The sequence below is a fragment of the Eptesicus fuscus genome, chromosome 16, assembly GCF_027574615.1.
Source record: "Eptesicus fuscus isolate TK198812 chromosome 16, DD_ASM_mEF_20220401, whole genome shotgun sequence".
NCBI classification, from domain to species: domain Eukaryota; kingdom Metazoa; phylum Chordata; class Mammalia; order Chiroptera; family Vespertilionidae; genus Eptesicus; species Eptesicus fuscus.
This window is the reverse complement of record NC_072488.1, coordinates 41,617,310-41,641,917: the sequence shown is the minus strand read 5'-3', so window position 1 is coordinate 41,641,917 and position 24,608 is coordinate 41,617,310. Positions and strand designations below refer to the sequence as shown.

Here is a 24,608-nt window from a genome sequence, read left to right as displayed (position 1 = left end):
GGTGGGAGGTGAAAAGGTGTAGGCAATTCTTTTATGCCATTTGACCTTGAAGGGAGGAGAAGAAAGAGTGTTGGTTGGAAGGATATTTGGAGCAAGGCAGGATTTTTCTTACCGGAAGGAACCCATAAGAGAGGGAGAAGTTTAAGATATAAAGATTGTTCCCTAACTGGGTCCTATTCTTGGGTAGAAGAGCCACATTGGTTCAGGGTCTAGAAGCGAGTAAAGGGACAAGCCATGGATGGCACAGAAGTCTAGAATGGGAGAGAGAGAGTGGTTAGAAGACAACGTGCAGCCTTGAGGGCCTAAACTGCCCTCAGAGGAAGCAGTGTCGGCTCAGAGTGTCCAGGCGCAGGCCAGCTGCAGGTCTGAAGTCCCACCCACCCCCTTAGGTGCCTCTCCAGCCTTGGAAACCTCCAGGGTTGTCTTGCTTGTGGCGTCACCTGTCCAAAACAGGTATATTGTTTCCGTTTCAGCAATCAGTGCTCTGTGTACATTTTCTAGAGTGGTGGTTGATTCTCACACTTTAGTCTGCATCAGAATCCCCTGGAGGGCTTGTTAGCTTCCTGGACCACACCTTCAAGATTGTGATTCAGTAGGTCTAAGGTGGGGCCTGGTAGCTGCATTTCCAACGAGTTTCCATGCATGTGATGCTTTGAGAACCGCTTCCCTAGAGAAAGCCAATACCCCTAGAGAAGTTTCTGGAAGAATACTTAATGGACTTTTGTACTTTGCTCTAGAAACTAGTCAATACTCATGTTTATACAGCAAAGGGCAGCCCCGCACTAGGTGAGTCCTCTATGTGTGTTGGTGGTCCAAGATGGCCAAGTCCACAAGCCCAGTCTCAGGCACAGAGGCCCACATCAGCCCCGAGAGGAAACGGAAGGCAGCTCGCTGGTGGAAGGCTAGAACCCTCAGAGATGATGCTCCAGGGAGTCTTCTAAAGCAGTCACTGAGCTGGGTCTGGAGGCAAGCAGGATCCTACAAATGGCAATGGGGCAGAGGTCGGGAACACCATTCCAACCGCAGGACCAGTCGGTGCAAGAGCAGGACCCAGGGAGTAAGAAAAGCGAGCCTTACTGAGGGATTTCTTCGCGTCCCCCGCCCCCCGCAGTCCTTGTCCAGGCTTATGCAGTGAGGTAGGCAATGGTAGCAAACAGCCAGGCGCAAGCCCTCCCGGCTCATTCGCAGCAGCGCCGCCTACGACCGGTAGAGGGCGCTCTCCACGGAGCCAGTCCGGTTCGCGGCCGGGCTGCGCCTGCGTCTGCGCCTGCGCCTGCGCGGGGCGCGGCTCGGTGAAAGGAGAGGCCGGTCCCACGCCTGCGCACTCGGAGTAAGATGGCGGCGGCGGCCCGGCTGGGTTGGGGAGCTGCGGCCCGCGCCGCCGGCTTGCGCAGGCGGTAGGTGACAAATCCTGAGCTCCGCGTAGGGATGCCTCTGGGTTTAGCTAGCAGAGCGGTAACCGCCCTGCCCACTCCCTCAGACGGAGTGGTGAAAGGTGCCTCTGACCGAGCCTTTGGGCCGCCCCCCGTCGCCGCACTTGGGGTTGAGCCCTGGAGGTGGGCGTCCATCCCCCGGCAGCTCCGAGTCCCCAGTTGGGGTGGTCCCTGCGCTGCCTGGCCCCAGGCCTGAGACCCCGTGCCCGAGTCCCTGCGGAGGGGAGTTTTGCAGAGCCTGGCTGTAGAGACCCAATGCAAGAGCTATTTTTATATTTATTTATTTTTTAATCTTTATTGTTGAAAGTATTACATATGTTTCCTCCCCCCCCCCCCATTGACCTCTGCCGCCCCAGAGCTGTTTTTAAACCATGTGGTCTCTCTAGCATTTCACCACGTGCATTCCATCCTTTGCCTTTTACTTATTTTTATTTCTTAAATATGGTTTTATTGGTTTCAGAGAGGAAGGGAGAAGGAGAGAGAGAGAAACATCAATGATGAGAGAGAATCATTGATCGGCTGCCTGTTACACGCCCCTCACTGGGGATCCAGCCCTAAGGAGCCAGGTGCCCTGACAAATGGAAACTTGACCTCCTGGTTCATAGGTCCGTGCTCAACCACTGAGCCATGCCTGCGGGCCCTCCTTTGCCTTTTAAACATGAAAAGTCAGGATGTGGTAAAATAATACCTCCTCTCATTTCTTCATTTTCCCAGCGAGGCCCAGAAAGGGGACGTAACCTGTCTGAGGTCACACAGCATCCAAGTGATGGCACTCTGAGAAGCCAGACCCCTAGGTTTCCTCCCCATCCCTTAAACCCACTGCGTGCCCTTGTTTTCCCCTGCCGTGGGCCTTGCCAGTGATAATCTGCCAACAGTGGTTCCCAACCTTTCTAATGCCGCGACCCTTTAATACAGTTCCTCATGTTGTGGTGACCCCCAACCATAAAATTATTTTCGTTGCTACTTCATAACTGTAATTTTGCTACTGTTATGAATCTTAATGTAAATATCTGTGTTTTCCGATGGTCTTAGGCGACCCTGCTAACGGTTCTCATTATGATTCATAACAGTAGCAAAATTACAGTTATGAAGTAGCAACGAAAATAATGTTATGGTTGGGGGTCACCACAACATGAGGAACTGTATTAAAGGGTCACGGCATTAGAAAGGTTGAGAACCACTGGGTTAGGTGAAAGGCACTGAGGATTTAAGTAGGTGTACCCCAGTTTCGCTTCTGGAACAAAAGGAGAAAAGGACCCAATGGGATTTGATCTCGTTTTAAGGAGTTTTAGTGGTAATGATGCTCTTGAAGCTTAAATACATTTCTACAAAAAGAATTAAGTTTGTAGAAGGATTTTTTTGTTAGTTACCTATCTCCCGCTCTTATATTTGAGTCATTCCTATTACATAATAATAATAGTGGTAGCTAACATTTATTGAACACTAACTGTATGGCCTAGTGGCACTGTTTTAAAGCACTTTACATGGATTATTGGATCCATCTTTGCCCCAGTCTTTATAGGATAGCTGTGAATATTAAATTCATTTTAGGGATGAAGAACTGAGGCCATGATGCTAGCTGCTCCAGGGACATAGAAATGAAGACAGTCCTTCCCCTTAACGAGTTTGCAAGTGAAAATAATCAGATGTTTATGCTAAGTGAAATAAGCCAATTTGAGAAAGACAAATATCACATGATTTCACTTATTTGTGGAATCTAATGAACAAAATGAATTGACCAATAAAAGAAGACCTGAAGTATGGAGGCATGGAATGGGCTGGCATACCTTGATGTAGGGTTGGAGGGACAGGAAGAGATAAACCGAAGAACTTATTCCTTATATGCATAGCCCATGGACATCAGCAGTAGGGTGGAGAAGATCTGGGGGGTGAGTAGGGGCCAGGAGGACAGGGTAAAGGGGGTAAATGGGAGACATGTGGAATACTATCAACAATAAAAAAATATACATAAAAAGTAATCAGATGTTAAAAACAAAACAAAAATATGCTTAAAATTCCTCAGTGATTCCTGTGAAATGAAAATGGTGATATTTTACAGTAAACTAGATTTCAAAAGAACTTGCATCAGATTTCTAAAATTTTCACTACTAAAGTCTCCTTTTATTTCCTTTCCAGTAATAATGTCTTTCCCCTTTCTCCTTGTTTTTATTTTATTTTTTTAATCCTCACCCGAGGATGAGGATATTTTTTCCATTGATTTCTAGACAGAGTGGAAAGGGAGGGGGGCAGGAGAGAGAGAGAGAGAAACATCAATGTGACAGGACACATCAATTGGTTGCCTCCCGACTGGGGATTGGACCTGCAACCCAGGTACGCCCTTGACCTGAATGGAACCCGTGACCTCCCGTGAGCAGGCTGATGCTCAGGGCTCTCCTTGTTTTTAATTTGCCAAAGGCATGCAAAAATAGCCAATCAACACTTCCTCTATCCTAATGTAATAGCTAAAGTTACAGTACTAATATGCTTCCAATCAAAGATGGTGGCTTCTTTAGCAGTTTATACTTTCTGCTAGACTTTGTGAAGTATTGAAATACCTTTCATATAGTATAGGTTATCTCTTTCTAGGGAAATGTGGTAGAAACTGAAAAGGAGGACTTTTCACTGTATTTTCTTTTTTCCTTTTAAATTTGGAACCATGTGAGTCTATTACCTCATTTAAAAAATTTTTAAAATAAGGGAAAAAACAGTTTGCAGTTCTTTGCCTCCACGCATAACTTAACTATGAGTCTGGAACTTGAGGTTATGAATCACGAGTGTAAATATATTTGTTTCTTACACCAGCTATTGCACTATCCTGTGTGCACTGAGTTTTCAAGGATGTAAATTTCCCCTTGAGCTCTTGTTTTTAGATTGTAGCTATTGCCTGAGGAAGTCAAAGTAATGTAGATAGAAAAATGAAAACTTGGCTTTATTGTTATTTTTGTTATGGTTTTTTATGTATGAGAAGTAGAAATAACTTAAAGATTCTTAAAATGTCATTTTTATTTGTTTTTAAATGTAGATTATATGACATGATGAATCCATACACCATTAAGAAACAGCCTCTGCATCAGTTTGTACAAAGACCACTTGTCCCACTATCTGCAACCTTATGTAACACAGGTAAAATTTCACCTCTTTCAGAGCAAATTGTGTTTCAGAAGCTAATGAAACTGCTTGAATGAAATTTTGTGGGTCATAAAAGGCGAGAATTTGTAAATTTTATCTTCAGGTGCCTATAAAAGAATATAGCATTTTTTCCTATCAAAACATCACGCTTTGCTGTAATTATTTGCTTACACATATCATTGGTATTAAATTTCAAGAATTCTTAGCACAATGTCCAATAGAGCTACGAAATTTCAGTATCTTGTATAACACATCCTCTGAAACATAAGAGTTGCTTAATAAATGATTTCTGAGATGAAAATATGGTAAAAAGTTACAAATGAATTTGTGTTTCAAAGAATCATATGTATTTTAAGTTCTTACCCTTCTTATTTTTATAAGAATATCTCTAAAGCCAGTAAATTTCTAGTTTTCATCCACACCGTAGAACATAGTATTTTGAATGTATTTTTTATTTTTTTTCTGGTCAAAATAAGTCTTTTTTTTTTTTTTTTTTTGACAATCTGGTTGGTATTATATGCTTTTATTTTCTTTAATATTGGAAATAGGTATGAGGATAGGATTTGAAAATTATTTAAATATGACTGCTATCGTGTCATATTGGGAGGAGCTATTGTGTGGCTAGGGAAACCTGGGAGGAAAGAGTGTATATCTGTGTGTAAATACCTATCTATGTGTGCTTATGGAGCTGTAAAAGTGGATTCAGCTCCTGGTCCATTTCCATTTCCATCACTACCTTGAACACCTCCTGTGGCCATACTCTGGAAGGTGACTGACTGGCTAATGGCATGAGTTGGATTAGGTTACAGACCATATCTCCCCTGTGTACTGGAGCAAGAACAGGAGTACCTTGCCTCTCTTCTTGAATCACAGAATAATTTAGGTATAAATATTGAGTATCTCAACATATTAAGATACTTTAATTGGACTTTAAATTTCTGTGGGACTGAATTATGTGGTTACCTAGGCTTTCTAAATTGGAGGACTGCTGATTTTAATCTTTGATACTGACTTTAAGCACCATTAATCTTTTGTTTTGGAGGAACTTATGCCTACCTCTTTACCTATCAGTACCAAGAATAATAGGAACAATTATTTTAGATCAGTCTTTCTATCCTGGTGTAACCCTTATGACACTTTCAGGGGCATCTTTCTGGATGATGGACCTGGGAATCATTTTTTTTAATTAAACCCAATTTAGACCATAATTGGAGTGATTTTGTTAATACCCAGTCAAATCACTTTTTTGAAATAGCTTTGTTCATTGTCAAAAGAAAATTTATATAATGATGTCATATATTATTTTGTACCTCAGATTTTGCTCTCTTAACAAATTTTTTAATACTTATAGTTCTTACCTTCAAGTATTTCTAAACATTTTTCTTCCTGTATATATAGTTTTACATAAATGGATTGAGTAGAATAAAAGCCAGATTTAATTCTTTAAATATTGGAAGAGTGCCTAATGTGTGTGGAGCTTTTGGCTACCAGTAAATTACTATTAAGAAAGGTTGCAAGAAATGATTGGTCAGAACCACAGTTAGAAGAACCTTGTTATCTTTATATTTGCAGAAAGCCCTTTCTTTAATGTTCCATCTGAAAAATTGTTTTCTTGTAACACAGGTTTTCAGAGGCATTTATTGGTTAGAGGTATAAATATTTTAAACCAAGCACTTGAACACTGAGGATATCATTTAAAATTTTTCTCTTCTTTAGGACTTGCCTAGTCACCAAGTCACCAACTGATAACTTATAGGACAATGACTTAAATAAGCAAAATGTATGGGACTTTAGTTTCAATTTCTATTTCACCAAGGAAATGACTCAACATCAGTTAGCTGGAACTGTATGGCAAGGTGCAAAAACAGTTCTCAGCTATCAAGTTAGAATCTTGTAAGAAAAGCACTTTCATAACCATATGTTTTGCCAGATTTAACCTCTAATTTAAAATAAAACTGTTGCCTTTTTTATATTTTTTCTATCTTTTCTAGGATGTGTGGTATGAGGATTATGACAAGATAGGAAGACTGATTTTATATATATTTTCCTGTTATGCTTGGCATTGATAAGTATGGAGTGGCAATATGCACAATGGTTAAGCAAGTCAGTGCTGGAAAATTGGCGGTTTTATCACTTTAAATAGCTGAGTGACATTGAGCTTTAGTTTCCTCATTTATAAAATAGGATAAAAACTACTTCCTTTGCAGAATGTGAGGAGTAAGTGATATAATTCATGTGGAATGCTTAGCATCATGCCTACCACATGTATTGATTTTGGAAAGAGAGCGGAAAGGGAGAGAGAGACGGAGATACACATCGATTCATTGTTTCACTTATCCAAGCACTCACTGGTTTTGTATGTACCCTGATTGGGGATTGAACCCACAACCTTGGTGCATCGGATGATGTTCCAACCGACCAAGCTACCTGGCCAGGGCCCAGCACATGTTAATAACCTAGTGAATTAACCTATTTCAGTATACTGCTCTAAGATGATAATTGGTGTGTTTTTTTTGGTCAGAAGGTGTGTTTTCATAATAAATAGTAAAGGCCTGTTTATTAGTTTTAAAACTGTTAACACCCCAGTACTATCTATCCTTTTGTCTTACAAGTTGTTATATTAACAAGGTAGGGAATTAAAGATTTTGTTATTTATTCCTCTAATGAATTCATTCTCAATCTAATCATGGCCCTAGAAAAAAAGAAAAGAACCTATAACAACAATATTTTTGTTGTTATTGTTAATCTTCACCTGAGGATATTTTTTTCCATTGATTTTTAGAGAGAGTGTAAAGGGAGGGAGGGAGAGAGAGAAAGAAAGAAAGAAAGAGAGAAACATCGATGTGAGAGAGATGCATTGATTGGTTGCCTCCCACACTCACCCTGACTGGGCCTGGGGATCAAACCTGCAACCCACGTAGGTGCCCTTGAACAGGAATCGAACCTGTTGGTCCTTGAGCTGATACTCTAACCACTGCACAATCTGCCAGGGCTGTAAAGATACTTTTTAAGTATTCCGGAAAGTAAGTCACATAGATTCCCACTTAAATGATAATTTATAGTGTCACTAATTCTATACCACTTTTTGGGCAGTTACTTAACTCTTTGTAACACGTTACTGTACTTATCTCTAAGCCTCAGCTTTTTCATTTGTAAAATGGGAATAATAGTACCTTCTTCATAGGTTGTTAAAGGCATACTTACATTTAAAGCACTGGACCCACCCTGGCTGCTTTGGCTCATTTGGGCATCGTTCCAGACACTGAAAGGTTGCTGGTTCAATTCCTGATCAGGACACATGCCCTGATAGTGGGTTTGCAGGAGGTAACCAACTGATGTTTCACTCTCACATTGATGTTTTTCTCTCTCCATCTCCCTCTCTCTAAAAATCAGTTTAAAAAAAAAGCAGTCAACTCAGTCCTTGGCATGTAACTACTAAGCACACAATAAATAGTAGTTATTATTATAATATTTTTGTCTTTACAAGGCTGGTAGTACTTTGGAAGAAGAAAATGTAACATTTTACTATATTAATATCACAATGATGATGATTTATGATTATGATAGCCATTGGTATTAAGTCACCACATAGAATACATATGATTCCTGAATTATAATATATATATATATATACATACACACACACACACACACGCACACACACACACACACACACACATATATATATACACCTTCCTACTTAAGTATAGGATATTACTAGAATCTGTTCAGTAGCAAAACTATCTAAATAATCAAAATTAATATAAAATTCAATGCGGTTATCCTAAATATATTGGTAAATTGCCTTCTTGTCTTTAAAAATTCTTATTTTGTCCATTTGGGCAATAAAGTCTTATTTTCTTTTTACTGACTTTTCTTACTTTTTTGGGGTCTCTGAAAATGAGCATTTCGTAGTTCATAAATTGTTAACTACTTTATTTTCCAGATTAACATTATTTCTTCTTTTTTTCTCTTTTAGTGAGACACATGTTTATTCAAACACAAGATACCCCAAATCCCAACAGTTTAAAATTTATTCCAGGAAAACCAGTTCTTGAGACAAGGACCATGGATTTCCCCACACCTGCTACAGCATTTCGCTCCCCTCTGGCTAGGTATATTACTAGTTTTCACTTGCTTTTACCAAGAAACCTAATTAACTGACTTTGGGGTTAAGGCAGCTTTATTTAGCTATTGCATTTTTATGTGCACTGTATTTTTTTTCAGAGAATACTTCATTTTCAGATAAGGGGTAAAAAATGTAAGAATTGATATTAGGAAAGTCTTCTCCTGAAAAGTGCTGTATTGAGAGATCTGTATCATTCTATATAATAAAAGCCTAATATGCTAAGTGTCCGGTCATCTAGTCGTCTGGACCAATCAAAGTGTAATATGCTAATGATATGCTCAGGCCACTCAACTGCTCACTATGACGTGCACTGACCACCAAGGGGCAGATGCTCCGACCGGTAGTTTAGCCTGCTGCTGGGGTCCGACTGATCGGGGCTGAGTGAGATGGGCCAGACACACCCTGGAGCCCTCCCGAGTCCCTCCCCAGCCCCGATTGTGCACCGGTGGGGTCCCTCGGCCTGGCCTGCGCCCTCTCGCAATCTGGGCTAAGGGACCCCCCCCCCCCCACACACACACACACACCAGTGCATGAATTTCGTGCACCGGGCCTCTAGTGACTATAAAAATTTATATCTTAAGAAAAATAATCCATCAAAATGATAATATAGTTAATTTCCATTCTAAATCTTTTATTTTTTTAAAATATATTTTATTGATTTCAGAGAGGAAGGGAGAGGGATAGAAACATCAATGATAGAAAGAGATAGAAACATCAATGATGAGAGAGAATCATCGATCGGCTGCCTTCTGCATGCCCCTTACTGGGATTGAGCCCGCAACCCAGGCATGTGACCTGACTGGGAATCAAACCGTGACCTCCTGGTTCATAGGTCGAAGCTCAACCAACTGAGCCACATGGGCCAGGGCTCCATTCTAAATCTTTAAAACTGTTTTTAATAAGCAATGAAAACTTACTTGTTTAATTCTTAAGGATAGCTGAATTTTTAGAAGTCTCAAATGGAGTCATTTATAAAATATTCCACTCAGAGCTATCCTACCTAATAAAAGCGTAATATGCAAATAATCATCACTCCGCTATGCCCACGATTGGGCCGGCGGGAGGCTGGGGGGTGGGACTCGGGGTGGCCTATCCGGCTGTTGAGAGACGCGGGGGGCGGGACTCATGAGTGGGAGCAGTGGCGGCGCCCAGGTCCCGCCCCTCAGTGATCAAGGTCAGAGAAGCAGCGGCGCCCGGGTCCCTCCTATCACTGAGGGACCTGGGTGGTGGCGGCACCCCGATCGCGGATGGCGGCGTGGGGCCCAGCAGCTCCCGCCCCACGCTGCCGCCGCCGCTGAGGTCCAAGCCCCCACCCTGAAAGAAGGCGGAAGGAAAACTGGTGCCAGTAGCCAGGTGAAGGAAGGTCTATTGCACGATTCTTCGTGCAAAGGGCCTCTAGTAAATTGTAATAGTTATCAGATATGGGATGATTTAAAAACAAAACAAAACTATTCAGTTAAATCCTGGCTGGTGTGGCTCACTAGGTTGGAGTGTTGTCCTGTGCACCATTAGGTGGTGGGTTTGATATCCCAGGAGACATACACCCAGGTTGTAGGTTCGAACCCTGGGAGGCAACACATCAAAATTTCTCTTTTTCTCTCCCTTCCTCTCTGAAGTCAATTAAAAAAAAAAACTACTCAGTTGAGACAGTTTTTAAATTCACTAAATAGAGACAAGGTAAGTATATATCAGATGATAAAGTATAAACAATAAAATTATTGGAATGTAACTCTTTTTAGCTGATAGCTAAATAAATTATTTATAATAAGAAATAGAGTCAGTATCAGTTGACATTTTTAATAAGCTGTGCCTGATACTGATTACCAAGGATATTTAGAAAATATCACTTAAATAATTTTCTCCATATATACCCTTTTTAAAAATCTCATTTAGGGGAGTCAGAAATATGTTTATCTCAAAAATGGTTTTTAAAATCTCTAATTAATAAAAATCTCTAATTAATAAAGATATTTCCTTGACCTAAACATGCTACTTGTCAGACTATACCTTAGAGCACTTGTTTTTTTATAATTTTTGATACAAGCCACAATAATAAATGTTTTATGTTATGACTCAACACGCACACTACATACACATATATACATATACAGGTATCCATATACTGTATATGTGAACATAGACACACAGATATATATGTATATATACATATACGTGTGTGTTTGTATGAAACAAGTGTTTGATGGGACATTTTCACCCTTATGCATTCTTTTATTTTGTTTCTTCTTTTTATTTTATTCTGTTCTATTTTATTAGATAAAATTTTGGTCACTACATAATTGATTTCACAATCTGCTGGTGGGCTTGAAAAATACTTTCTAGAGAATGCCCACATATGTACACCAGGTGTGTGCGGGGAGGTTCATTGTAGCCTTGTTGGTAGGGGAATAAGTTAGAAACAACCAAAATATTCATTAGTAGGAAGAGTTAGATAAACATTTTCATCCATGGTCTTCACATATTAAAAGTATGAGAAGAACCCATATTTACCATCACAGAATGACCTCTAAGATATACTGTTAAGTGAAGAAAGCAAGTTTCAGGACAGTAAGTGCAATATGATTATTATATGTATAAAAACACAAAAACAAAACATATGCCTCATAAAGGTTTGTACATAAATCTATATAGTAGCATTATCTATAATAGCCTCATCCCCAAAAAATCTGGAAATGTCCATCAACTGTGGAATGGCTAAACAGGTTGTAAATGCCCATATAATGTAATACTACTTGACAATAAAGTAGAATGAACTATTGATACACACAAAAACAAGGATGACTCTCAAAAGCATTATGATAAGTGAAAGAAGCCAAACTCAAAAGACTGTATGGTTTCATTAATATGAAACTCTAGCAAAGGCAAAGCAGTAGTGGCATAAAGATCAATAGTTACCAGGGTGACAGATATGCTAACTAACCTTATTGTGGTAATCATTTCATAGTTTATATGTATATCATCAAGTCATCACGTTGTGCACCTTCAACTCACACAGTATTTTATGTCAATTATATTTCAGCGAAGCTGGAAACATTTTTTTAAAGCAAAAATAAAAAAGTAAAAAGTTATTTCCATAAAACAAAAATTAATAGAACATGGAGGTAAAGCAAGAGGGCTGAATACAAAGGGACATGAGGGATCTTTTCAGTAATAAAATGTTTTATATTTTTGTGGGATTGCTCGATTGTAGGGGAAAATGATAAAACAAGATTGACCATGACTTGAAACTAATGATGGGTACATGGAAGTTCTTTTATTTTTCTCTGTACTTTTGTTTATGTGTAAACCTTTCAAAATTAAACATTTTATTATCTCATTTTTTATTTTTTTCACAGGCAATTATTTAGGATTGAAGGAGTAAAAAGTGTCTTCTTTGGACCAGATTTCATCACTGTCACAAAGGTAAACATAGGGGGATATAAAATAAGATATGAAGCACTTTTAGTTTTTCTGAGCCAAGTGTTCTCCAGAATTTCCATTCTTAATGTATTTTATACATACTGTTATTTAAAAAATCTCAAGTTTACTTCTCACATTTCTTAAGTTAATTATTTAATATAATTTCCAGATCCCTCGTTTTTTAAAAGGGAAAAATTTGAGCTTCAAGATTGTATAGGTAGCCTATAGCGGGGCCAAGACTTAACCTTGGCAGGTCTAGAATTTAGGCTTCCAAGTATTATTTTTACTAATTTTTCATTCAAATTGATAGAGTAAAAGGAGAAGGAAATAAATAATCACACACAATATATATTTGATCAACAGAATGATTGAATATATATATCTCCTTTCAAAGTGGGCACTTACATCATGGCATCTGACCCATTCTACCGTCCTGCAATAACCCTTCAGAGCTTCATACATAAGAGCAGTGGACTGTAAGTTCTTACATTACCCATTGCAACAGCTAATGTGGTATCTGCTAGAAAAGGCTGTTTCATTTTTAAGTCTACTAGGTTAATGAGAAATGAACTATTTAAATTTGAACTATGTATCCTTTTAAGTCTATTAATTGATATATATATACCGAATTTAATCATTTGTGTAATTTCACATCAAAATAAAAAGTATTCTTTCAACTCCTCTTAAACAATTTTAAAGGATTGCTATGAGTTCTTCATATACCAAAAAGTGGACATATTGGGTTAGTCCATTAGCATGTTACATCTAGTCCAGTATTCTTTTGTAGCTATTTCTCAGAAAGCCCTTTCTTGACCATATTTGTGAAAGTGTCACTTCTCCCAGGAGCTCATTACCTTGTTCATTTTCTTTTATTTAAAAAAAACACAAATATTTTTTATTGATTTCAGAGAGGAAGGGAGAGGCAGAGAAAGATAGATACACCAATGATGAGAGAGAATCATTGATTGGCTGCCTCCTGCACACCCCCTACCAGGGAACGAGCCCGCAACCTGGGTATGTGCCCTGACCGGGATCGAACCGTGATCTCCTGGTTCATAGGGCCCTGTGAAATCATTGAGCCACACCAGCTGGGCTCCTGTTCATTTTCTTCATTCTGCTTATCTTAATCATATTTTTTATTTTTATTCCCTGTCTTTCCTGCACTAGAATATAAACTCTGTGAAGATAAAAATTGTCCATCTTGTTAAGATCCCCTAGAAACGTGGTCGGCAAACTGCTGCTCACAAGCCACATGCGGCTCTTTGAGTGTGGCTCTTCCACAAAATACCACGGCCTGGGCGAGTCTATTTTGAAGAAGTGGCGTTAGAAGAAGTTTAAGTTTAAAAAATTTGGCTCTCAAAAGAAATTTCAATCGTTGTACTGTTGATATTTGACTCTGCTGACTAATGAGTTTGCCGACCACTGCCCTAGAACAACAACAAAAATCACCTAGAACAATGCCTGGCATATAGTGCACTCAAATAAAGTTTTCTAGAAGGAAACAGTTTCTAAATTGAATTTTCAGCCTTCAAGTGGCTTCCCACAAATGTAGGATCGTGGTGAGCAAATCTGTGTTAACTAATCCCTAGTCTTTTCAGTTTAGAGACACCTGGCCTATCCTTTTTATTCCGTTTTCTTTCTTTGATATTTTTTGAGGGAGAAAAAAGGACCAACATTTATTTAATGTCTCACATGTAGGCTATGGCATGAGTGCTTTACATATATTATCTGGTTTAATTCTTGTAACTAGTCTTTATTTTACAAACAGGAAATTACGTATTTATTTTAAGGCATTTTTATTTAGTTCTTTAACATATAGTCTATGCTATATAAGATTTTTTTAGATAAAAACATGTGATTATATCTTACAGGTTTTTTTTTCTTGATTTGATTTTGGTAAGTCATCTTTTATTTCCCTTCCCCTTCATAATTTAGTTACCCTTTTTGAAATTTCTTCAGCTCCACTATTTTTTCTTAATGACATGACAGCTAATAAATAATATTCCAAATGAGGGCACACATTGATATTTAATAGGTAGAATAGCAGATTGCATTTGTTTTCTTTCAGTTAGCCTTCCTCATTATGGACTATTCCATTTACCTGACATCTTCAGTGATTGCCTGTTTCCCTTTTGATCTGTAATTGATAATTCAGAGGCTTCTTTGTGCATCATTTATGGTTTTTTTCTAAATGTGTAAGTGTATTTTCAGCTTATATGCTGCCTTTTGATCTCATTCAAGTTCAAGAAATTTTTCTTTTTCTTACCAAGATTTCCTTACTCAGTAGAACCCAATGTTTATTGAAGATCTGAGGTAGCCCTTTGATCCGTCTTCCAAATAATTTATTAGAACATTACCTCTAACTTTATTAGAACATTCCCAGTCACTAAAGCATGTCACTAGTTTTGCTTTTGTATCCATAGCAGTGCCCATTTATCTCTGCTCTGTGTACTGCCTTTAAATTGGTTCTTAATCCATTAAAATATCATTCTTATGCATGTAGCCTCAATTTTTTATAGTCTTTAAGCATAGACCCTAGCCAACAGTTTCCTGAGAGTCTGAGTAGACTGCATCTAATAGTTTTTCCTTCTAGAAAAACTATTTCCTTTTCTTTTTAAAAAATTATTTTTAAATCCTCACCTGAGAAGGTGTGTGTGTGTGTGTGTGTGTGTGTGTGTGTGTGTGTGTGTGTGTGTTTAAATTGATTTAGAGAGAGAGAGAAACATCAATGTGTGAGAGAAACATTGATTGGTTGCCTCCTGTACACACCCTGACTGGAGATTGAACCCGAAACCTAGATATGTGCCTTCATTGGGAATTGAATCTGCAACCATTTTGGTGTACGGGACGACATTCAACCAATTGAGCTACCTGGTCAGACTAAAGAGCTCTCCTTTAAAAAACTAAAACAATAGCCCAGCCAGCAAGGCTCAGTGGTGGAGCATCGACCTATGAACCAGGAGGTTATGGTTTAATTCCCAGTCAGGGCACATGCCTGGGTTGTGGGCACAATCCCCAGTAGGGAGCATGCAGGAGGCAGCCGATCAATGATTCTCTCTCATCACTGATGTTTCTATCTCTCTCTCCCTCTCCCTTCCTCTCTGAAATCAATAAAAATATATTAAAAATATAAATATATTTAAAAAAAATCGAAAACAATATATCCTGCCTTTCTCTTTTTTAGACATTAGTACTATTTAGGTATTTAAGAAGTATACCTTTTTTATAAATGGAATCAACTAGTCAGTCAGATTTGGGGGTGAAATAGCTATCGATTCTTTCTTGAGGATACTGGTCTTGTTGACAGTTCACAAGTCTTCTAGCCCAGGAGCCATAGATAAGACATGCTAGAAGTTTTGGTTCTACAGTTGTGTCATTGGATTTTGTCAATACTCTTAAGTAGTATATGTAAATTGAATTTTTTAATAGTTGTCAGATATCTTACGTATTTGATCAAACAGTTAATCCTATTTTATTTAAAAGAATGGGAAATTTCTTTATTCTCTTTATATTTTAATTTTAATTATTGATTTTTTTAGAGTGAGAGGAGAGAGAGAGAAATACATTAATGTGTTGTTCCACTTATTTATGCATTCATTGGTTGATTCTTTTTTAAAATTCAGCCCTTTAAAAAAATCTTAAAATTTTTTTTAAATATTAATTGATTGATTTTTAGAGAGAGAGAGGAAGGGGGAGAGAGACAGACAGGCAGTGCTTTGTTCCACTTGTTTATGCATTCATTGGTTGATTCTTATATCTGCCCTGACTGGAGATTGAACCTGCAACCTTGACATATTGGGACAACACTCTAACTAACTGAGCTACCTGGCCAGGGCCATTGGTTAATTCTTTTATTTTTTTCTTAATCATCACTTCAGGATATTTTTTCCATTGATTTTTAGAGAGAGTGGAAGGGAGGTTTGGAGGGAGGGGGAGAGAAACATAGATGTGAGAGAGACACATTGATTGGTTGCCTCCCGCACACACCCCTACTGGGGCTGGGGATGGAACCTGCAACCCACGTCGTGCCTTTGACTGGGAATTGAACTCGAGACCCTTCAGTGTGAGGGCCGATGCTTTAACCACTGAACAACACTGTCCAGGGCCAGCCAGGGCCTCTTTATCCTCATTAACATAGAGAATCCTTATTCAGTATTTTAACTGTCTTTACCTCATGAAAAAATATTTTTTTATCATTTTGATATCCCCTATATAGGGTATGATACATACAGCACACTTAGTACAAGTTTGATGAATGAATGAATGAGAAATATTCTAGGATTGTATCTTCTGAAAGTTATTATAAGCCATATTCTTTAAGAACTGGACCTGACATGTATTCTCCAGAAATGGGTACTGTTGCATAGTACAGGATATATATATATATGTAGGAAAAGATTCTTATAAGATACAAAGTCTTGTTTTATATTTGTCTATGCCCTTGGGTAGAAATTTTAGCATTTTTCTTCAAATATTTACAGGAAAGTGAAGAGTTAGACTGGAATTTACTGAAACCAGATATTTATGCAGCAATCATGGATTTCTTTGCAACTGGCTTACCCTTAGTCACTGAGGAAACATCTTCAGGAGAAGCAGGTGATATGTTGGATAATTAATATTTGTCTTTTTTTTTTTTTTTTTAAAGCTTTTCTACATTCTTCTCATTTGCCTTGATTTCAGAAATCATGGAAGTACAGATTTTTATCATTGTACTATATTTAGTTCTGGAACGAATTCTGAGGAAATAAAACTTCATATATACTAGTTTTGTCCATCATTTTTGAAAATCTGTAAATAAATTGAATCTGTTACAAAAAAGTAAATTTTTTAATTGTAAAAATTTTCAAACATACAGAAAATAGTATAAAGCTTACCAATTTGCCCTCCTCTCAGATTTAACAAATGTTAATTTTTGGCTATAATTGCTTTAAGCCCACCCTATGTAATAAAAGCCTAATATGCTAAGTGTCCAGTCGTCTGGTTGTCCGTTCAACCAATCAAAAGCATAATATGCTAATGATATGCTAAGGCTGCTCAACCGCCTGCTATGATGTGCACTGACCACCAGGGGGCAGGCGCTCCTACTGGTAGTTAGCTTGCTGCTGGGGTCTGGCCAATCGGAACTGAGTGAGACAGGTCGGATGTGCCGTGGAGCCCTCCTGCGGTCCCTCCCCAGCTGCCCAACATCTTGTGTCCCTCCCTGGCCCTAATTGTGCACCTGTGGGATCCCTAAGCCTGGCCTGCGCCGTCTTGCAATCTGTGACCCCTTGAGGGATATTGGAGAGCCAGTTTCGGTCCAATCACGCAGGCCAGGCTGAGGGACCCGACTGGTGCACGAATTCGTGCACCGGGCCTATAGTATTTTAATAAAATATTAAAGACATAGCCAAAGCCCTACAACCCTCATCCCTTTTCCCTTTCTGCTTCCAGAGATGTAGGTAAACTCTGTTTTAAACTTTTTTCCCCAAAATATATTTTTATTGATTTAAGAGAGGAAGGGAGATAGAGAGAAGCATCAATGATGAGAGAGAATCATCGATTGGCTGCCTCCTGCACACCCCCTACTGGAGATCAAGCCCCCAACCCAGCATTTGCTCTTGACCAGAATCAAACCTGGGACCTTTCAGTCTGCAGGCTGATGCTCTGTCCACTGAGCCAACCCAGGTAGGGCTAAACTCGGTTTGTTTTAAGACATGTATTACAAATACAAGTCTCTGCAGGGAATATATAACATTGGTTTTTGTTTTTAAATTTTAAATAACTTGTGTTATATGCAACTTTCCTCTTTTTCACTGAGTATAACATTTTGAAATACATCCATTTTGAAAAAAAAATGTAGCTCTATTTAGTTTAAGTGCTGGATAATCATTATATCAATAAACTACAGTTAATTATTTTATTTCTTATGTTCAAGTGAATTATTTGTGCAATTTCTATTACAAATACTGCAGTGGGCATCTTTGTACTGTCTCTTTGTGCATATGTGGAGAGTTTCTGTAGCATATATTCCTTTTTTTTTTGGTAATCCTCACTTGAGGATATTTTTCCATTGATTTCAGATAGAGTGGAAGAGGAAGAGAGGGAAGAGAGAGACAGACATCGATTGGTTGCCTCCCGCATGTGCCCCAACCAATGCAGGTGGGGAGCAAACCTGCAACCCAGGTACATGCCCTTGATCAGGAATGGAACCCACAACTCTTTGGTGTGGGGGCAATGCTCTAACCATTGAGCCCACTGGCCAAAGCATAGCATATATTCCTAGAAGTAGAATTGCTGTATTATAAATTGTTATAATGTACATACAAATCAGCAATGTATAAGAATTTACTTTCTTATATTTTTATTATCACTTAGTGTCTTACATTTTTTTAACCAATATTTAAGTGTAAAATGGTGTCTTGTTTTAATTGCATTTCCTTGGTATTATGATACTGAGCCTGAAAGTTTTCAAACGTTTACTGGTCATTATTTTCCTTGTCAATATATTTCCTGTTCATAATATTTGCCCATTTTTAAAAATTGAATTATATGTATTTTTTGTATCAATTTTACCAGGTTTTTAAGAAGTATTCTGAGTGTCAATTTTTTGTTAGTTTTTTTCTAACATATAACGTCTCCATAACCATGCCTTATCTTCTCTCTGTGTTTAGAATAGCTTTTGTCATTCAGAAATCTTTTAAGAAAATATAGAATGTTTCATGAATCTGTGTTATCTTTGCTCATGGGCCATGCTAATCTTCTCTTTATCAATCCAATTTTAGTTTTTGTGTTGCCAAAACAAGCACAGTTTTTCTTTTTCTAAAATATATTTTTATTGATTTCAGAGAGGAAAGAAGAAGGAGAAAGAGATAGAAACATCAGTGATGATTGAGAATCATTGATTGGCTGCCTCCTGCATGCCCCCACACTGGGGATTGAGCCCACAACCCAGGGATGTGCGCTGATCGGGAATCGAACCATGACCTCTTGGTTCATAGGTTGACACTCAAATACTGAGCCACGCTGGCCGAGCGACAGTTTTTCTTTTTAATGTAGTTACATATATTCATCTTTTCCTTTGTGTGTTTTTGTTTTTGTTTTTTGTTGTAAATAAGTTATTTTGTGTAAAGGACTTGGAAGAGGAATTGCACATGGAGCTCAAGTATTAGCTTAAGTATTTGTTGTTGATGAACTTTTTCCTTTCTCCAGTATCATAAAGATATTGTTATGTGTGTATGTGTACACACACACAAACATTTGCATAATGATTTTAGATGGTACAGTTACATTATCTAGGTATATACCCTAAACGAGTCTTATAAATGTACACAAGACAGCATGTAGAAGCATGTTCTTTGAAATATTTTAAAAATGTATCAGCAGTACCCAGCCACTGTGGCTCAGAGGTTGAGCATTAATCCAGGAACCAAGAGGTCACTGGTTAGATTCCAGGTCAGGGCACATGCTGGCTTTGGACTCAATCCCCAGTAGGGGGCATGCAGGAGGCAGCTGATCAATGATTCTGTCTATATCCCTTTCTCTCTCTCTCTCTCTCTTCTCTCTCTCTCTCTCTCTCTCTCTCTCATCAATAAAAACATATATATCTCAGTAGTTAAAAGAAATGAACTAGATTGGGAGATATCAATGTAAAAAGATACAAAAGAAAATATGAAGTGATAAAGGAAAAGTGGAGGGTATATTTATTTACACACTCTTACATATATGCCATTTATGCATGAAACAATTATTTGTGTTTGTTTTTTTTTAATATATTTTTATTGATTTCAAAGAGTAAGGGAGAGGGAGAGAGAGAAACCCAATGATGAAAGAGAATCATTGATCGGCTGCCTCTGGCATGTCTCCTACTGGGGGTCGAGCCCAAAACCTGGGCATGTGCCCTGACCTGGAATCTCACTGGTGACCTCTTGGTTCCTGGGTCAGTGCTCAACCACTGAGCCACGCTGGCCGGGCCAGTTATTTGTGTTTTGATGAGTATATACATAAAGTTGATAGGATATTTTGAGAGCCATTTGACTATGTCTACCAAATTTAAACCTGTTGACCCAAATATCCTATCACTAGGAATATATTTTACAAATGTACTTACAAAAGTAAACTGATAAGTACTTTACACAAGCATGCATGCTGCAAGATTGTTAGAAATAGCAGTGAACTAGAAACAACTGAAATAAGAAACTAAATGAAGACAAATTAATACAAAAATTTTTATGTACCTATTTTAAAAATTGAGAAATCTGGACATGATGATATGGAAAGATCTGTAAGATATATTGAATAGAGAAAGTCAAGGTATAGAACAGTGTGTATTGTGGAATCTCATCTGTGTAAATATACACATGGAAATGTAAACATATACTAGAAGGGTATACACTAAACTCATGATAGTGGTTGCCTATGGAAGTGACAGTGGGGAACAGAACTTAGGTTTACTGATGTAAGAGAATTTTAGTTTTAGTGCTTTTTATTTTTTTTAAAATGATTCAAAGTTAATATAATCTAATATTGATAGTTGTTGCCTATGTTGTTGCTAGAACTCTAGTGTTTGTTATAGTGTAATTTGAATTGTCTACATTTTTAGTTATCCTGACGGTAAATAAATTTCTCAAAAATATTTAAAAACCAATAAAAAGGCACTGGTGAAAATCATTATATAACCTTACAAAGTAAAAGGAAAACAAAAATGAAACAAAATTTAAAAACAACTTTTTGCTTAGACTTGAAGAACATTTCAGAAATTAACATAAGGCTTACATCTATATTTAGTATGATCCTCATTTTGAAAACCACAAAATTAAGAAATTGAAAATGTAACTTAACTGACGAAGTAGGTGTGCCCCCTTTTTGTCTCAAAGTTTCCATTAGTATCCAAACAACCTCTTTTTTCCTTCACTTTTTAATCTTGAGAATGAGGAAAGTTTACAAATATATATGAAACCCTACTATCATTAGTAGGTTAAGTTATTTTGGTATACTCAACTTTATCGCCAGATATTGAATTGATCAGTGCTCCTTAATTTTTCTTCAGAGAATTGAAGGAATGATCTTTTCATTTCCCTCAAATCACTTTATCACCTACCAAGTTACATGTCTTGTGCTTTTATTTTTTTAACTAGAGGCCCAGTGCACAAAATTTGTGCACTGGGAAGGAGGGGCCCCTCAGCCGGCCTGTGCCCTCTCGCAGTCTGGGAGCCCTTGGAGGATGTCCAACTGCCGGCTTAGGCCTGCTCCCCATGGGTCTAAGACAGCAGTCGGACATCCCTCTCGCATTCCGGGACCCCTTGCTTCTTACTGCTTGCCTGCTAACTGCTTCTTACTGCTTGACTCGCTGCTCCTTAGCATTGTTGCGGAGGCAGGAGAGGCTTTTGCCACCACTGCTGCACTCGCCAGCTGTGAGCCCGGCTTCTGGCTGAGCGGCACTCCCCCTGTGGGAGCGCACTGACCATCAGGAGGCAGCTTCTGCATTAAGCGTCTGCCTCCTGGTGGTCAGTGCACATCATAGCAACTGGTCATTCTGCCATAACCGTCGCTTAGGCTTTTATTATATAGATGAGATATTAAAATTAACTAGGTTAAAGTTATCCTATTTTAATAGTACTTGTATATGCCTGATATGAAATGTCTACTGTTGATATGTTTTATTTGTAATTGTTTCCAGGATCTGAAGAAGATGATGAAGTTGTGGCAATGATTAAAGAACTGTTAGATACAAGAATACGGTATGTGCTTATCTTTCTACTTGAGATCATATATACTGCAGAGCCAATTTTTATTATAGCAATTTGTGTTTGGTTGTCTGTGAGATTATAGTAGAGTTTTAAAAGGAGTATAAGTTAATGTAAACCACAGAAGGTTACCATGACAGTTGAATTTAAAGCCTGTATATTGTCTATATTCATCCAAATTTTAAAACTAAACACAATCAGTAAAGGACTTTATCTTTCACAGTTACCGTTTAGGTTTGATATTGTTATAATACCAAATTTCTTAGAAAAAAATTAGTTAACAGTGTTTGGGAAGATTGTGAGGAGAGGATTACTTGTATTTTAGGCTATTATCCATAAAGTATAAAATTAAATAAGTAGAGAACTTCCTGCTCTGATTTTTTGCTTGTAGCAGACCAGTGGTCCTGGTGTTAAGTCCCAGAAAAGCTAGGTAAAATACAATTTAAAAAAATTTGTGTGTGAAGGCATTAAATAGCTAACAAAGCAAACAATATCTGGTGGGGAAGAAAGCACACTGAGGCTTCCCTCTGGGCATTTGCTGATTCTTGGTGTGAGGCTAGAGTATGAGAAGCTGGCTTGGGATAGCTGCTAAGAATCAGAAAAACCATTTAGTTTTTGGCAAATTTGTTGAAATAGGAAGACAAAAATTAAAATTCTGGGTCACCAATTAAGCTTTGACTTAAAGGGCCAAGATCCTAGAGAGAAGTTAAGAAAAAGTAAGCCTAACACTCAGAGGTTCTCCCCACATAGCACTTGCTTATTCTTAGCTGTGTAAGAGAAGAGACTAAGAGGTCAAACAAAAAGCATTTGGAATGCTAAACGGAGTTTTGACAGTTGTACGGTTCTGGGAGTAACAAAAATTGGAGTTTAGGACCAGTCAAGGAGTGTTGGGGCCTCAAGAAACATCCAGACTCTTAGTTGGGTTTCCTATAGGACTATACCCTTGAAATGGGGGCAAACCAGAGGTAGACCATGGTCAAGAAAGAAATCACAAAGGAAATTTAAAATAGAATATCTGCATCACTTTTTGAGTTTTTTCAAAAATAGTTTTTTTGACAGGACACAAGAAAAATCATGGAAAAAACATTAATTAGACTACAGTAGAATTATGATTCTCTTCATCAAAAGATGCCATTTACAGTGAAAAGCAAAGCAAAGAGTAGAAGGTATTTATAATACATATATGACAGACTATATTTTAAAACTCTTATAATTTGTTAAGAAAACAAATATTCAGAGACTGAAGCAGTCTCTTCATGAAAACATTGGAGCAGCTACTCAAAAACTACAGTAGCCAAATGGCCACTAGACACGAGAAAGTGCTCAACCTCATTAGTCATTGTGAATATTCAAATTAAAACCACAATGTACTATCGCTGCACATCCACTAGAATGGTTAAAATAATTAGATTGACAACACCAATTGCTATTGAGGATGTAGAGCAACAGGAACTCTCTTCTACCACTGGTGGGAATATAAGTTTATATAACTGGAAAACTATTTAGCATTATCTGCTAAATCTGAACATATGCATATCCTTTTGTTTTTAAATCCTCACCCGAGGATATGTTTATTTATTTGAGAGAGAGAGAGAGAGAGAGAGAGAGAGAGAGAGAGAGAGAGAGAGAAAGAGAGAGAGAAGAGAGAAGGGAGACATCCATGTGAGAGAGAAACATCGATCAGTTGCCTCCTGTTCAAGCCCTGTCTGGGGATTGAATCCACAACCTAGGTACCAGTACATGCCATGACTGGGAATCAAACCTACAGCCTTTTGGTGTACAGGATGGTGCTCCAACCAACTAAGCCACCTGGCCAGGACTATGCATATTTTTGATCCAGCAATTCCACTCTAGGTATATTCCTGGTAATAATATATATGTATACCAAAAGACATTTTCAGGAATCTTCATAGCTGCACCATTTGTAAAAGCCAAAAACTTGTATTAACCCAGATGTCCATCAACAATGGAAAGGACAAATTCTGGCATATTCACTTAATGGAATACTATGCTGCAGTGAGATGGAACTATTAATTACTACATGCAACAATGTGGATGAATCTCACAAAGAGCAAAAGAAGCCAGATACAAAAGAGTAAATATGTTTTCTAAATGGAATTTATAAATTTTTAAGTTAAAAAGCAGGCAAAACTAATCAATGGTGGTAACAATTAGGAAATGGTTACCTTTGGTTGGGAAGAGTGATTAGAAGGAAGAATAAGAGGGCTTCTGAGGTGCTAATGTTCTGCTTTTTGGTTTGAGACAAATGTATATTCACTTTGTGAAAATTAATTGAATTGATTGTACGTGATTTCTACATTTTTCTGTATTAATGTTATATTTCAATGAAAAGTTTACCTGAAAAAGAAAGCTAGCATGTGTCAAATTCTCTGTATTCACCCAAAAGAAATTGAGTATATCTTAGGTAATTACTATAATTATTAGGAAATTTGAAATTTTAAATGCTGAAAAAATATTAATAAGCCAGACTAAATATAAAAAGTAGAGTAGTGCTCGCTTCGGCAGCACATATACTAAAATTGGAACGATACAGAGAAGATTAGCATGGCCTCTGCGCAAGGATGACACGCAAATTCGTGAAGCGTTCCATATTTTAAAAAAAAAAAAAAAAAAAAAAAGTAGAGTATATATTTATATGAATGGAAGTAACAAAATTAAAATTATAAATGAGACTAGCCCCACTTATTCTCTGTTGTAAAAGTAACTCTGACTTTGTGAATTTTACCAATACAAAATCTAAGCTCTTAGTTATATTAA

The 24,608-nt window shown here is 37.8% G+C and overlaps 1 protein-coding gene and 2 non-coding genes across 3 annotated transcripts in view; 2 read left to right on the top strand and 1 right to left on the bottom strand.

Moving 5' to 3' along the window:
• The first annotated feature begins 1,314 nt into the window (after positions 1 to 1,314).
• Positions 1,315 to 24,608, top strand: part of NFU1 (NFU1 iron-sulfur cluster scaffold) — a 29,919-nt gene continuing 6,625 nt past the window's right edge. Inside the window, exons 1-6 of the mRNA XM_008147507.3 lie at positions 1,315 to 1,397; positions 4,456 to 4,556; positions 8,542 to 8,677; positions 12,045 to 12,111; positions 16,590 to 16,704; positions 21,764 to 21,824. Coding sequence (XP_008145729.1) covers positions 1,336 to 1,397; positions 4,456 to 4,556; positions 8,542 to 8,677; positions 12,045 to 12,111; positions 16,590 to 16,704; positions 21,764 to 21,824 — 542 coding nt within the window. The 5' untranslated portion in view covers positions 1,315 to 1,335. The remainder of the gene's footprint in view (positions 1,398 to 4,455; positions 4,557 to 8,541; positions 8,678 to 12,044; positions 12,112 to 16,589; positions 16,705 to 21,763; positions 21,825 to 24,608) is intronic.
• On the bottom strand, positions 18,787 to 18,893 carry LOC114233728 (U6 spliceosomal RNA). Its single transcript, XR_003619882.2, has one exon. It is a non-coding gene; the product is annotated as a U6 spliceosomal RNA (small nuclear RNA).
• On the top strand, positions 24,341 to 24,447 carry LOC129151979 (U6 spliceosomal RNA). Its single transcript, XR_008558686.1, has one exon. It is a non-coding gene; the product is annotated as a U6 spliceosomal RNA (small nuclear RNA).